At 39.8% G+C, this 10,903-nt stretch overlaps 1 protein-coding gene across 27 annotated transcripts in view; it reads right to left on the bottom strand.

Annotated features, from left to right (window-relative positions):
• Clasp1 (cytoplasmic linker associated protein 1) overlaps positions 1 to 10,903 on the bottom strand; it is a 259,501-nt gene that overhangs the window by 42,084 nt on the left and 206,514 nt on the right. For 26 of the 27 annotated variants that reach the window (XM_048812118.1, XM_048812111.1, XM_048812104.1 and 23 more), the window contains 2 exons: positions 3,246 to 3,389; positions 2,618 to 2,724 (listed from right to left, as the gene is read on the bottom strand). In XM_048812118.1, the coding sequence (XP_048668075.1) occupies positions 2,618 to 2,724; positions 3,246 to 3,389 (251 nt within the window). Of the gene's footprint in view, positions 1 to 2,617; positions 2,725 to 3,245; positions 3,390 to 6,976; positions 7,079 to 10,903 lie in introns of all 27 variants that reach the window. The other variant, XM_048812096.1, reaches the window with a different exon arrangement.

A 10,903-nucleotide genomic window follows, 5' to 3' on the forward strand; every position in this document is an offset into this window, starting at 1 on the left:
GGGCAAGGGTGGTGGCTCAGTGGTAGAGCGCTTAACTAGCATGTGTGAGGCACTGGTTTCGATTCTCAGCATCACATATAAATAAATAAAATAAAGGCCCATTGACAACTATATATGAATAAAAACATAACATGGTATGGCAGATTTTATTTCAAGAGCACTGCTCAGAAAAATTGCTGAGACTGTGTACTGCAGACCTTGTTTCTCGCCTCCTTAGAACATGGCAAATACCCATTCTCTTATTAGTGTAAGAATTCACTTCTTTTCCTGTTAGACAGTTTGTAGCCTATTTGAGTTTTTCTTATTTCTTCTAGTGCCACAACAACATGAGGCATGTCCCCCATTGCAGGACACCCTCTGTTGTAAGAAAAATAATTTCTCCTATTGAGCTCAAGTTGACTATAGTCATTTGGCTATTTCAGCACTGAATTGCAGGTCATTTTTTTTTTTTTTTTTAAAGAAAGAAGCTATGTAAATAATTCTCTAAAGAAGAATTTGTCCACAAGAAAATATGTAGGCCACATTTGGATTTTTAATACTGAATATAAATCTCTTAATTTCTCCTATTATTCTGTAATCCTAACAGTTAATAATTAAGATGAGGCCAATTAAAGAGGAATGGTGAGTTGAAAAAGTAAACTAAAATTTTTAATGATTTGAAGATCCATGAAGACTATTTTCTAGCCAGTTCTTTGGGATTCCACTAACAGCCCTCTTCAAAGTTTCACCTAGGCTACTAGTGTATAGAAAAATAAGATACTTAATTTGAGTTATATCTTGTGGCTTATTACCTGAAGAATGTGACACCCTAGTAATGCAATAAGTAAAAGATATATGAAATGTATATTATGGAAGAACAGATTTTGCAATTAATGTTGTAGAAGTATAACATCTAGATGAAGGCAACAATTCATAGAGAATGCAAATTTCTATAAAATTGTACTATCAGCACTGGATCCTAGTCATTTAAGACAAACCATATAATTTAGATACAGATCTTAGCATTAAAAAAAGAAAGAAAAGAAAGCTGGTGGACTCCCATTCTCACCTGGGGAAAATCAGACATATGGTTCATTAGTTTCTGGCCTCAACTCTTAACAGTCTGCTTGGAATCCTGACAGCACAGACCAGACTTGGAGATTAGCACATCAGACTTCGTTATACTTATAGAATGGGGACATTTGGAGGGATACACATAAGGCAGTAGAAACTATTGCATTTCACCAAGAGAAAAATGCAAATTTGATATACTCCAAAATGGGTAACTGAGGAAATGAAGAGGTTCAGTGGTAAGGAAGGAGTCTGTGAGGTGGGATCATTTAACAATATAATTTTAAAAATATAAATTTTAAAACAAAGAGGTAAAAACTTAAAGGGAAAATGGTAGTACTTCAGTTTCATTTTAAGATCTTGGTGCCAGTAATCCTCAGGACAAAAGCCTCTTGGTTCTTACTGTGAGTGAGCCCAAAGAGCTGGACTTCACAGTGTGTGTGAACATTGCTGGTCCAGAAAAATTCAGACCTCTGGGGCCAAGTTATGGGAGGGAGTCACTAAAGCCACTATACAGACTTCTAAAGGCTCTGGTGAGATGGAGAAGTGTTATCTAAAGATGCCATGGCAAAGTGTTTTCTCTTTTGAAGTCACTGTTCCAGATTCTATAAGGCCATCGTTGCATGGTCCCAACAGGAGTCTGAATATGCTGATCCAATTTTTCTTTCTTTCTTTTTGGGTAATGGGAATTGAACTCAGAAACACTTTACCACTGAGCCACATCCCCCGCTCTTTTTAAAAAATAGTTGCTGAGGCTGTCCTCAAAACTTGGAATCCTCCTGCCTCAGCCTCCCAAGTCACTAGGATTATAGGTATGCACCACCATGCCTGGCCATGCTGATGCAATTTAATTCTCAGATTTTAAATCACAATCCTCCAGCCTGGCATTTTGCTTCAAACAGGAGAGCAACTATGCTTGGAATGGCCAAATGGTTGGAAAAAGTAGACCAGACTTAGTAAGGACTGATGATAGAGGGTCTCTCTGATTAAATAAACACCTTCAGGTTCTCCTATCACTTGGAGAACAGGTAATAAACTTCCTCATGGATTCTATGCAAACAGTACTAGATGAGCTTCTAGTTTTAAAATTTGTAAGTGTTAAACAAGGTATGGTGGCACATGCCTGTCCTCTCAGTGACTTGGAGGCTGGGACAAGAGATTGTAAGTTCAAAGACAGCCTCAACAATTTTAGTGAGTCCCTGTCTCAAAAAAAGAAAAGGGTTGGCTCAGTGGTAGACAGCCCCCAGTCCATCCCCCCACCCCCCGCCCCAAACAGGGGACTCAGAGGTGATCCATGCAGTGCCTTTCTGCTCTGCAATTTATTTGCCAAGAATGTGCAGCAGTCTGGAGTATTAGGGAGCATATAGAACTAGAAGAACATTTAGCACAAACTTCTCATTTTACCCCTTTGCCCAGGATCCCAGGTACTAGTGGAGCAAGGACTAAGAAACCATTGTCTTCTGAGTCAATACTCTTTTTGACAATAAATTTAGTCTAAAAATCCAGAAACAGGCTGCACAGACATTGGGGTCCTTTTGTTTCTTCATTTTTGTGGAAGTGAGCTTACCTTGGTGATAGACCCCCATGGGAACAGTTGGTAGGTGAGGTCAGAGGGCTGGTCCTGCTGCTGGGGTGTCGGGAGGGCGTCCGGCCAATTGTATTGCTTGGAGATCCCTGGGGTGAAAGCAGAGTAAGCAAAAGTTATCCAAATTCTTTCTATAGAATACAACCCCCCTTTTCTCTTGGTTTTTAAACTCATGTGTAAATGTGTAAAATTTGCCACAATAACTCCCTCTCCCAGAATCACAGGGCCCATTTTGAGTGCATATAAACCAAAACTGGATACAGGCATTCTTAGAGCTGAATGACTGAATCAGCTGTGTTAAAGTAACAGACATGACTGAGTATTTTGCCTCTTTTAGTGTTAAAAGGTAAGAGGGACTCAAAGAATGAGTAAATATGATCTAGTAAAAATTTAACTGATTAAACAAACTAAGAAAAAGGCTGTTATCAGTGTCAGGTTCATTCATTCTTCAGGAATATGCCAGGATCAGACATGATCCCACCTTGAGGAATACCACAATCTACAAGCAGAGAGAACAAGGCAGCTGGCTCTCCTCTCAGTGTGAGTGCTAGATATGGGACACCCAAGGGTCACGATGAGCACTGGGGCACCAACTGCAGCCAGCACTCACCACACTCGTGTTACTGGAGTTCTTGAGGTGGTTATGCAGGAGTTTGGTGGCACCATCCTGGAATGTTTTGGGCAAGGCACCAAGTAACATGGTAAATTCCGGAGTGTTCAATTCAAACAGAGAGATGAGCACAATCTGTGCTGCCTAGAAGAAGAATCAGAGTTAATTTCCATCAAAATGTTTATTAGAGTTGTTTGGTTTGTTTTTGGTAACAGAGATTGAACCCAGGAGCACTTAATCACTGAGCCACATGCCCAGACTTTTTTTTTTTTTTTTAATTTTGAGACAGGGTCTTGTCAAGTTTGTAGGCTCTCACTAAGTTGCTGAAGCTGGTCTTGAACTTGCAATCGTCTTGCCTCAGCCTCCCGAGCACTGGGATTACAGGCCTACATCACTGTGTTTGACTATAAACTTGATAAACAGATAAATAAAACAATCAAAAAAATTTTAAAAGCTTAAGATTGCTCGCTCCCCATCTAAGAAGTTAGACCTGAATAGGGCTCCCAGTGTAAACTAGAAAGAATAAATTTCAAATAAGTGGCTGTTTGGTTATCCTAAGAAACTTCCTTCCTTCAACCCCATTTCTCTTGACTAAGCAATACTAAGCAATAAAGAGGAGAGTTTAAATACATCTGAAAAGTAAACATGGGACATGAGGTGGTATTAAGTAAAAAAACGTGCTCTTTTGCCTTCTGGAAAGTGTTTACTTTTCTTTATTAATTGAGACAACACACTGCAGGACTATTACAGGACCTGCTGGCAGCAGATGGGAAGCAATTAGCTGATAAAAGAGTACCAGGTGAAATCAGGCTTTCTAGCAAGTGCTTTCTGCGGTACTGATTTAGTAGCAGGCAATATGAGTTAAAAAGCAATGCCTGAGCTAGGCATGGTGGCACATAGCTGCAATCTCAACCACTCTGGAGGCTGAGGCAGGAAGACCACAAGTAAGAGACTAGCATTAACAATTTAGCAAGAGCCTGTCTCAAAATTAAGAAGACTGGAAATTGTAACTCAGTGCTGAAGTATCCCTGGGTTCAATCCCTAGTATACCAAAAAAAAAAAAAAAAAGGCAATGCCCAAGGAGGAATTAATTAATTTACAAGGGTCTTGATTTACAAAAGCTAAGCCAAAAGAAAATTTTGGTAAATACCCGATTGGCATTTATTGATTTCTAAGAGTCGAGAGGAAGGAAAAAAATTATGAAAAACTGTTATTGTGGATACAATAACTTTTTTATTCATTTTTAATTAAGAGCATAAAGTCTTTTTAAGACTATATTTTTCAGAACTGCAGTCATTATTTGAAATACTTTTTCCCATGACAGGAAATATTTTATAAAAATGTGCTTGCTGAGAATTCTCTGGGAAAAAGAAATACAAAAAAATACCTCAATGCTTTTACAATGTTAAAATTAATTCTAGGTCCAGTTAGGACAAGATTACTTTTGTGGCTGCAGAAAGAAAAAAAAATTCAAAGACCCAAATTAAAAAGTATCAGTTGACTAACAGAATAAAAAATTACTTTTTCAGCATTTCAAAAGCATTCATTAAAGCAAAGTATTGGGCAAAAAGCACACTATCTTTTCCCTTGATCTCCAAAGATAGTCAGTAATAGCCTTTCCACCCAAGTTAAATCACAAGTGACAAGTGTACTTTTGTGATACAGGCAAAAAAACAATATTACTGGTTGTACTAAAATATACTTTTCTGCATTTCCTTACTAATATATTTGCATCATTACATGAAGGAATCTATTTCACAACCAATTTAATGTACTGTTAACATGATTTGTACCTTTGTATAACAGAACAAATTTCAAATATCATGCAAAGTAACCTGTGTATTTAAAACATTTCATTAGATGTTAGGGAAAAAAAACATGCAGGAAAAACTACACTGCAAGGAGAAAGAATGAAAGGGCTGGAATTTTAGCAGGAAACAACATCCACATTGACAATTTATTAAAAAAGGACAGGCACTTAGATTTTGAGGACTGAAAATGGCATTTGCAAACTATAAAATGTACCAATGAATTCTTAAATAATATATCTTTATGTGAAATGTGCCATTGTCTTTAAGAGACCACATTTCTTCCCAAAATTATAGGTTATCTAATGCCACTAACTTGATGTTTTTCATGAAGCAAATTGTAAAATATGAAAGATCTTTCAGGAATAGGAGGACTGCAAAACAGCAGGTCTAAAAATTATGTAAATTCATGGCTACCTACTATGAGCAACAATTATCTCTGCGGGTAAAGAAAGTGCACAATGGCCAGGCACGCAATGGCTCTAAGCAACTTAGTGAGAACCCTGACTCAAAAAATTAATAAATAAAAGAAGAAGAAGAAAAAAAGGGGGAGGGGCTGGGGATGTGGCTCAGTGATAAGGTGGTAAGTGGTAAGGGTTTCTGGGTTAAATAAAAATTTAAAAAAAGAAAGTGCACAATAGACTTTTCACTTCTGACCCATATCCAGTCTGTTTTCAATAATTCCAATATTGAGTTTTAATAAGAAATCAAATAGAAACAGGGAATTCTGAAACTATACCTAGTTAGACAGATGTGCTTGTGTGTGTGTGTGTCTTAGATGTATAGATGAATAAGGCTCATTTTTCAAAATGTAAATGCAAACGATTTTATATAGTTTTTAAAAGTCATTGGTTTATGGTGCTTTCTAAGTAAAATCTTTTCCTAATGAGATCCAAGCTCCAGAAATGGCAAGTATCATTTAAGTATGTTCTTTAAAAATTATATCTTAAATTGAAGCTGTACAGAGAATAAGACTTTTTGGTCATAAAATATTTTATCTATGCCCCTCTGAGATAGTGAAAAGTCAAAATATTAGAACTGGGCAAGGAAGAAAAGTGGGTTCTACCTATCATACCAACAATATGATTTTATTAAAAGAACAAGTCCACATATGGAGCTCCTTGGAGAGATGCACCCACAGAACAGCCTGGGAAGTAGCTCACACTCAGTGCAGGTGCCAATGGTGGGATGCCCCATGTGCACCCTCTACTGCTGCCTCCACCTGAGGCTAGATGCAAAAAGTTTCAGAGTGCAGCTGGCTTTTTCTAATGGACAACTCCGGGGCAACTTTAAGGATCAAATGCAACTTTAGAGGAAATGATTCTCAGTCACACCCTTATAGTGGGATTTGGGGGCAGGATGGGAAAAAAGGTTCTTCACATCTTAGTGATATGGCCTGAAGAGAACTCCTGGGCTGCCAACTGCCTTGAATGCTGTATACCTCACTGCAGGAAGAAATTCTTCCTAGCAGACAGGATGTAGATGAAGCTTTAGCAAATGCTTCAGTGTTGATATTAATTTGGGGAAACTTAAAATTTGGGAGAAAAAGCAAAGAGTTTTCTAATTTATTAAACATCTCTTTATTGCTGGTTTCAGAGGTTGTTATTAAAATTGCTTCATAGATCACCAAATAAAAGGTATTTCAAAACCTTCAGACCTTCCTCATTTAGTATCTCTCCTTTTCACCATCCCATTGAACCACGGTGTGGTGGTGGTCTACAGTCAACACCACTGTCCTGCTGGAAAGGTGGTTAATCAGACAACATCCCAACATCAACAATGAGACAGGAGCACACACACGCTCACACAGTATTGTATTAATTTTTGGTTCTTCAAAATCTTTCTGGTAACTGGTATTAATAATCTAATAAACACAAACAATGAAGTATGCTGTTTGGAATTAGTACGCGGTTTCCGGTCTACCTGTTTACAATTTTCTTCCAAGTTTCCTTCTCCAGGCCCAGAACAGGTGGATGCTGACCTAGTGGGGAAATCCTCCCCTACTCGACTACGCTGAAGCTGGGACTGGCAAACAGGAAAGTGGGAGGGGAGGGGATCAGAGAGAGGCAGAGAGTGCTTAACCAAGCCGGCTGTAGGCTGGAAAAGCAATCTGGCTTCTTACATGAAATCACCGAGGCACATAAAATCAAAAGTTGGGAATAATAAGAATCTGAGACCCTCAATCATTTACTAGGTTCTTTATTCAATGATTCCAAACCTTCCTGGAAGCAGGAATACTCTCGTTTCATATGATGAGGTGGAAATTCAGAGGTCAAAATAAGGCTTGAGAGCTGTAATTAAGTGGAAACTGAAATCTGATGATCAAACCCTTAGCTTTTTGATCAGGCTCTGCTACCTGAGAGATTTTTTTTTTAAAGTCATTTAGAAATTTCAGCTTTAAGGCCATTTATATACTTTTTCTGTTCGAGCCAACAGCATCTTTATGCTTCCTAGGTTTCTTTGCCATTTCTCCATTTCCTGAATTTTTCGAGTCAACACGTGGGGGCTAGGACTTACCAAATAATTATGGAAGAATAGGGTCAACCCACTGAAAGAGACACCAAAGCCTTGGTAGGCAATGTGAGGATGGTGCTCATGTATACACCTACGCAATCTTCTCCTCTATGTGCACTGTGGTGCTGAGAGCCATAGCTGAGAGTTGGAATGAGGCATGGCATTTTTGCCAGAATGGAGTGGTTGAGAGCAAGCCATTGAGATGATAATGGTTATGTTAAGCTGTGTATTCAACTGTATATTAGACCCCTGCTGTTCACCTTGGCCTGCTACTCTCCCGCTACTCTGGAGTTCTCACGAGGATTTCCGGAGAGTTCCCATTGGTTGAGTAAGTGCGGGAGGAGGGATTTCCGGAGGAGGGAATTCCGGTTGGTGTGTGGTGTGTCAGGAGAGAAGGCCGCGTGCATGGGAGTGCGGAGAATAAAGGAGTTCCTGTTTTGAACCTACAAGGCTGTGTGGCGGCTCGGTTATTTTGTGCCCAGCCAGACTGCGGCACTGTGGCAGAGAGATTTTGGGGATATAATAAGGCCCCTAATTGGTTGACTCTTGAGTTAAATCAAAGGGGAGAGTAACCTGGGTGGGTCTGATCTGATCAGGTGAGTCCTGACAAGGCTGGAGAGATTCTCCTACTGGCTTTTAAATTTTTTCCTTAACTATGAAGATGAGTTTTGCTGAACAGCCAATTCATGGTTGATGGTTTTTCTTTCAGCACTCTGAATGTTATCCTACAGCCTTCTGTTCCCCAGGGTTTCAGATGAGAAATCATTTGCTAATCTTACTGAGGATGCCTTGGGCATGATGCCTTCTTACTGCTCTCCAGTTTCTACCTTTAGCTTTCAAAAGTTCCATCTGAAGTTCCTAGGGGTGAATCCTTTCCTTTCTCCCTCTCCTTTAATTCTTACTCAGAGTTGGAACTGCTTAAGTACAAAGATTAAAGTTTTTATCCATTTCTGGAAATGATGTCTTCAAATATTCTCCTGCTGATTAGGAAGTAGCACATGTCCTGGTGGGCAGCATGCCACAAGCTGTGAATGGCCCCTCTGTGAAAGCAAGAAAGCAGGCTCCTCAGTCCTATACCTGTGAGAAACTGCACTCTGTCAAGAACAGAGCCTTAGATGAGATGGAAGCCCCCGATAGCAGCTGTGTTTCAGCTTGGTAAAAGTCTAAGCAGAGGACCCAGAGAACACACGCCAGACTGCTGACCCACAGAAACTGAGAGGTCATAAATGTATGTGGTCTCCAGTGGCTAGGTTTTATGGTAAGTTGTTAGTCAACAGAAAACGAATGTAGAAGCCAAAAGAAGAGACTATGGCTTTTCAAGTATAGCTTCAAAATGTCATTTGAAATGAGATCATTTCGCTGTGGGTGTTTGTATTAGTTTATTGAATATTATTTTACTAGATGCCTACTGTGTTAGTCAGCTTTGCATCACTATGACAAAACACCGAGATAAACAATTTATAACAAGGAAAGGTTTGTTCTGGCTCCCAGTTTCAGAGGTTGCTGTCCATGGTTGGTTACTTGGCCTGCTTGCTTTGGGCCTGTAGTGGCACAGTTCATCATGGTGAGAGAACATGGCAGAGGTAACCTGTTCACCTCATGATGGCCCAGAATCTGCTCCAAGGACAACCCCCGATTACCTAACTTCCTCCCACAAGGTCCCACCTAAAGGTTCTACCACCTCAATAGTGTCATAGGCTGTGAACCAAGGGGTCTATGGGGACATTCCGGATCCAAACTATAACTCTGTGGGTGTTATACTGGTGCTCAGCATGGAGGGTGACCAAGACAGTCTCCAGTGTTCAACTTCCTCAGAATTCTCTGCTTGGACACGTTGGTCTACTCTCTGCTCCCACACAAACCTCATCTTTTCAACATAGACACTGCCCTTCTCCAAAGCTCACCACTTAGGAAAATCTCCTCCATATTTTATGATGAAAGATGAATCCTGTTCTCTAAGAAGCTTTCCCTAATCAATGCAACACGCATTGAGTTGACAACAGACAGAAAACCAAGCAGGCTAAAGGAAGATTTCAAGGGCCCCAACCACTAGACGGGGCTCACAGACAACAAAGGGAATTAGGGAAGGCTCTAGGGAACAGCGAGGCCGGGCCTACTCCTGAAGATACTAAAGAACTAGGCTGAGCAGAATAGAATTTGTAGTAATCAGGTCAAGACTACTTCGGCAGTCTGTATGTCTTGAAGTTCAATTCCAGGGCAATGGTCTAAAATAATGGACCTCAGCTCTGCATTAAAAATCAAGATTGCAAGGACCCTAATCAAAAAATTTTAAAAAGCCCTAGGTACAGATTCTACACTATATCAATAAAATCAAATTGCCTAGGAGTGGAGACCAGAAATCTAGGGTGATTTTAATTTGCAGCCAGAACTGAGAACTACTGATCTAAAATTTCTCAAATTTCTCTTAAGGGGCTGAGGCTGTAGCTCAGTGGTAATGTGCTTGCCTCGCATGTGTGAGGCACTGGGTTCGATCCTCAGCACCACATAAAGATACTGTGTGTTCACCTACAACTAAATAAATATTTAAAAAAATTTTTCTCTTAAGATCAAGACTACTGTACCTGAACCAGAAACTAGCTTTAAGCTAGATCTAAAGGGAAGGAAGTAGCCCTCACAATGGGATGAGGGAGAAGCAAGAATGCAGTGGGAACAGCACACCAAGGGAGACAAGGCTTTGTGAAATAACAGCAGATAATGCAAAATAACTGAAAATAAACTGTAGATTATTCAAACAGTAAATGGACCATGTGATCACTTGCAATAAATCTAATTTTCTAGTCATATTTGACCTGTGTTAGCATTAGAATAAGCTGCAATTTTCTAGAGCCCCAGGCTAAATAATTCAAGGAAGGAAGTTCCTACAATGTCCTGATTAGAAAAGAACAATAAATCCTAGTTTAGATTTTCTAATGTGCATTTCCATGGTAAGCAGACATTAGGTTCAAATTTGGTTACTCGCAAACAGGCCCTAACTACAGCAAGATGCAAATCTAAAACACATTTAGGCCCATGTAGGAAATACTTACAAGGAAGATTTGCCACTAAAGCACATCCTCACACTGACACAGACAGCTGTGGTTTGAGTAGCCTTTTTTTTTTTTCCACAGTAATTGAAGGTTTGGTTCCTAGAGTGGCACTACTAAGAGGTGGTTTACCTTTAAAAAGTGGGGCCTAGGGCTGGGGTTGTAGCTCAGTAATAGCTTGCTTAACACGTGTGAGGCACTGGGTTCGATTCTCAGCACCGCATATAAAGAAAGATCCACTGACAACAAAAAATATGGAGGGGGAGAGGGAGGAGGGGGAGGAAGGGGGAGG

This window comes from Marmota marmota, unplaced genomic scaffold (assembly GCF_001458135.2).
Source record: "Marmota marmota marmota unplaced genomic scaffold, marMar, whole genome shotgun sequence".
NCBI lineage: Eukaryota > Metazoa > Chordata > Mammalia > Rodentia > Sciuridae > Marmota > Marmota marmota.